We start from the raw sequence: 3,919 nt of genomic DNA, 5'->3' as shown, positions 1-3,919 counted from the left end.
AGAATAACCGTTGAGCGAGCAAGGTCTCGATAGGTGGTCATGGGTGTATAATTGTAATCAACAATGACAAACCCATACAAACGCTGCAAGTATATAATTGCCTGGAAAGCAGCACCCTCATAAGCAAACAGAGAGTCAACCCTGTCTTGTGCCCAGAAAAATCTTCTGATAGTGAGACTATCACTCCCAGGAACATTAACATCAAGCTCCACTCCTCCAAGAATGTCTCCATCATCCATCATCTCTCTTAAGTATGAATAAAATGGCACACGGCATCGAGAAACAACAACATCTAACAGGTGGATGTATGAACAACTGACAGTAAACATCCTGCCACAACAGCGAATAACTGAAAATAAGCAGACCCCACACACAAAAAAGCCCAAACAACAGACAAAGACGAGGTAAGGAGAAACAGGAAAACAAAATCAATTTACGGATAAGGAAAGATGAGATTTCCTCTCGCACCTGCAGCAGGACGGCAGATCAACAGGGAAGTTGTCTCGCAGCTACACGGCGCGCTGCCAACCCGCAACAGTCACCAATCGAACGGCAAACGACAGACCCTAACCCTAGAACAGCAGCAGGCACGACGAGTTAACAGCAGCGCAGGAGAACAAATTGAACGGGGGGAAAGTAAGAGCAGGAAAGCACCTCTCCCATCGCTCGAAGACAGTAGGAAGCGGCGTCCAGCCCACCGCTGCTCCGGCCCAACCGCAAGACGACGACCAACACCCTTCTCCCAACTGCAAGCAAACGACCAGGCAAATCAGACGCGACGAAAAGCAAGAAGCGGACAAGGGCGAAAGAGACGAACCTTTGTCACGGCGGCGAGGCAACGACAAGCCGAAAGGGCGTCAGATCTGGCGAAAAGGGACGCAGCGGAGAGAAAGGGACGGAGCGGAGAGGAAGGGACGAATGAGAAGCAGGAAGAAGATAGACGCACCCCTCGCTCACCTCATCCACGCCCAAGCCAACCAGCATCTGACACGCGAAGGGCCGACAAAGGAAATCCCCAAACTGCCATCGGCGGGCTCTCAAAACCACAGGCGGAGCCACCGCACGATCCAGCGCTGAAGTCACACACCGCGGCCAGCCGCACACACGACGCCGACAGGGAGCCCCACCAGGCACCGAGCCCACGCGACAGAGAGACGCGACGGAACGGGCAACGTGAGAAAAGCAGCGCGGCGTAGAGCAGCTCGGAGGTGAATTTTATCCAACGGCCCAGCTGATCCCATGGGCAGATCGAACGCCCAAAATCGCATCAAGTCTGAGATCTGACGGTCCAAACTCCCTGAGCTCTGAGAGAGCCCATGTTTAGACATGAATCTAACTATGGGATGTTGGACAAAGCTATGGACAGCGAATGGGCTTTGATAGATGTCCTCGTATATTGCTTTCCGTCGCGCTCCCCACACTTGCCAAAGAGTCATTACAAAGGTGATGAACTCGTCATGTGCACGCGAATCATGCGTAGCAAACAACCAACGTTTTGCATCATCATCAACGTTTGTACTCAACTGTTCAGTAATTGCATCTGTAGACAGTGCCCAAATACTTCTTGCTGCTGAACAATTAAGCAGTGCGTGCCTCCACGTGTCCTCTACACCACAAAGACAGCATGCGCTCGTTGATGACATATGGCGATGATTAGTAGTACCTCGCTGGAGCAGCCATGCAGTTGTTTGCTGGGCTTTGATCGGTTGGGTTTAGATAGTAGCACTTCTATTCTGCTGCTGGGCTTTGATCGGGCTGTGTGTTGAAATCGAGTGAAACTCAACTTGGGTCAACGGCCTACGTTGGATGTGAATCAGACGTTCCAGAGTAAAATTGACTGGTGCAGACAAAAATTTCAGCCAGCTGAGCTATAGGTGCTCTGCTCCCGCGAAACTTCGTGCGTAAGGCAAGGCAAGGCAGAGCACCGCACCTACCCGCGCCGCAGTGTCTTGCATGCATGTCCATGACCTGGCAGGTGGTGCGAGGAGCCTGGCCACCGGATAAGATCAACACGCCGAGCGAAGCCGCCGCGGGTCACACACACTACACGTACTACTACATATGGTCGCGCGCGGTGGGTGCGCGCCGCACACGCCGGGCTTGGCATGCACGGGCAACCGAGCCTCCTGACCAGACGCGAGACGTGCCACCGCTCTGGGGCGTCCTCCCGCACACGTGTAGCGGCGACGGCTCCACCCGCGGCCACGTTATAAGCCACGCGCGCACGCGGCGGCCATCCTCACAACCCACACACACTGCTACTACTTGTATTAACGCCAGTGCGGCCACACTTGGTCACATCCTCGTATCGTCGGCAAGAAAGACGAGTTGAGTTTAGCAGAGAAGAGCGGCTTGCTTGCTTGCTTGCTTTGGTACGTACGTACGTCGGTCAGTGAAGATGAGCACGGCGGCGCGGACGACGGGGCGGCGGGGGTTCACCATGGGGCGCAGCGAGGACGCGACGCACCCGGACACCATCCGCGCCGCCATCTCCGAGTTCCTCGCCACGGCCATCTTCGTCTTCGCCGCCGAGGGCTCCATCCTCTCCCTCGGTACGCACCCCACCCAGCTATACGAGCACCCATCCGTCCGTGCATGCACGGCCAGCTTCGTCCACCGTACCATGCGTCTATGTAGCCTAGCTTGCTTAAATATCGACGGTCTCAAGACGTACGTGTGTGCATGTGTGTGCTTGCAGGGAAGCTCTACCATGACATGAGCACGGCGGGCGGGCTGGTGGCCGTGGCGCTGGCACACGCGCTGGCGCTGGCCGTGGCGGTGTCCGTAGCCGTGAACATCTCCGGGGGGCACGTCAACCCGGCCATCACCTTCGGCGCGCTGCTCGGCGGGCGCATCACCCTCGTGCGCGCCCTCCTCTACTGGATCGCGCAGCTCCTCGGAGCCATCGTCGCCTCCCTCCTCCTCCGCCTCACCACCGGAGGCATGGTACTACCATCTTTCTTCGATCTTCCTCGCGAGCACCGTCTATCTAATTAATCATCGCAGAAGCTAACTGATTAATTAATTAATCTTGTGATGGATGGTGTTCGCAGCGGCCGCCCGGTTTCTCCCTGGCGTCGGGGGTGGGGGATTGGCACGCGGTGCTGCTGGAGGCGGTGATGACGTTCGGGCTCATGTACGCCTACTACGCGACGGTCATCGACCCCAAGAGGGGCCACGTGGGCACCATCGGGCCGCTCGCCGTGGGGTTCCTGCTCGGGGCTAACATACTCGCCGGCGGGCCGTTCGATGGCGCCGCGATGAACCCGGCGCGGGTCTTCGGGCCGGCGCTCGTCGGGTGGCGGTGGAGGCACCACTGGGTCTACTGGCTCGGGCCCTTCCTCGGCTCCGGCCTCGCTGGGCTCCTCTACGAGTACGTCGTCATGCCGTCTACCGAGACCGCCGCCCACGCCCACCAGCCGCTCGCGCCGGAGGACTACTAGCCGCCGCCGCCAAAGCAGCTGCTTCAAATCCTTTAAATCCAACACTTGCAGCTATGGTTTATCGCTATATATGTATGTATAGTGTGTGGTACTTTTGGTTAATAATGGAGGGTGGCCTTGCTGTGCATGGTTGCCCCTATAGTATCTCCTAGGTGATGTTTGCTCCGTTTGTGTAATAAGTTTCCAGTGCAATATAGTATCCTCATCTGTTACGGGTTCGTGATATTGCGTTGGTTAATTGTGCAACAAAATAAACGTGCCAGAAGAAAATACGATAATTCATACTGATACAAGAATGAATCATTCGGCGCGGCTACACTCTCTTTTCACGTGTTGAGCTCCTTGTCCTTCGCCTGAAGTCACTTTTTGCCTTCCGGATCCAAAAGAGTAGCGATGATCCTTGAACCCTGTTAAGCAAAAGGTTTTGGGGTATTGTGGACTTCGACACCTCATGGGTCGGCCACGACAAAATATAT

The 3,919-nt window shown here is 55.8% G+C and overlaps 1 protein-coding gene across 1 annotated transcript; it reads left to right on the top strand.

Annotated features, from left to right (window-relative positions):
* The first annotated feature begins 2,234 nt into the window (after window positions 1-2,234).
* Window positions 2,235-3,668, top strand: LOC119270218 (aquaporin TIP3-1). The gene is made up of 3 exons (XM_037552201.1): window positions 2,235-2,552; window positions 2,699-2,946; window positions 3,054-3,668. Exons 1-3 carry the CDS (start codon window positions 2,399-2,401, stop codon window positions 3,441-3,443), a joined length of 792 nt encoding a protein of 263 aa, XP_037408098.1. The 5' UTR covers window positions 2,235-2,398; the 3' UTR covers window positions 3,444-3,668.
* Window positions 3,669-3,919: the final 251 nt, after the last annotated feature.

This window comes from Triticum dicoccoides, chromosome 1A (genome assembly GCF_002162155.2).
Source record: "Triticum dicoccoides isolate Atlit2015 ecotype Zavitan chromosome 1A, WEW_v2.0, whole genome shotgun sequence".
Taxonomy (NCBI): domain Eukaryota; kingdom Viridiplantae; phylum Streptophyta; class Magnoliopsida; order Poales; family Poaceae; genus Triticum; species Triticum dicoccoides.
The sequence above is the reverse complement of the archived record's forward strand: the minus strand, read 5'-3'. Positions and strand labels throughout refer to the sequence as shown.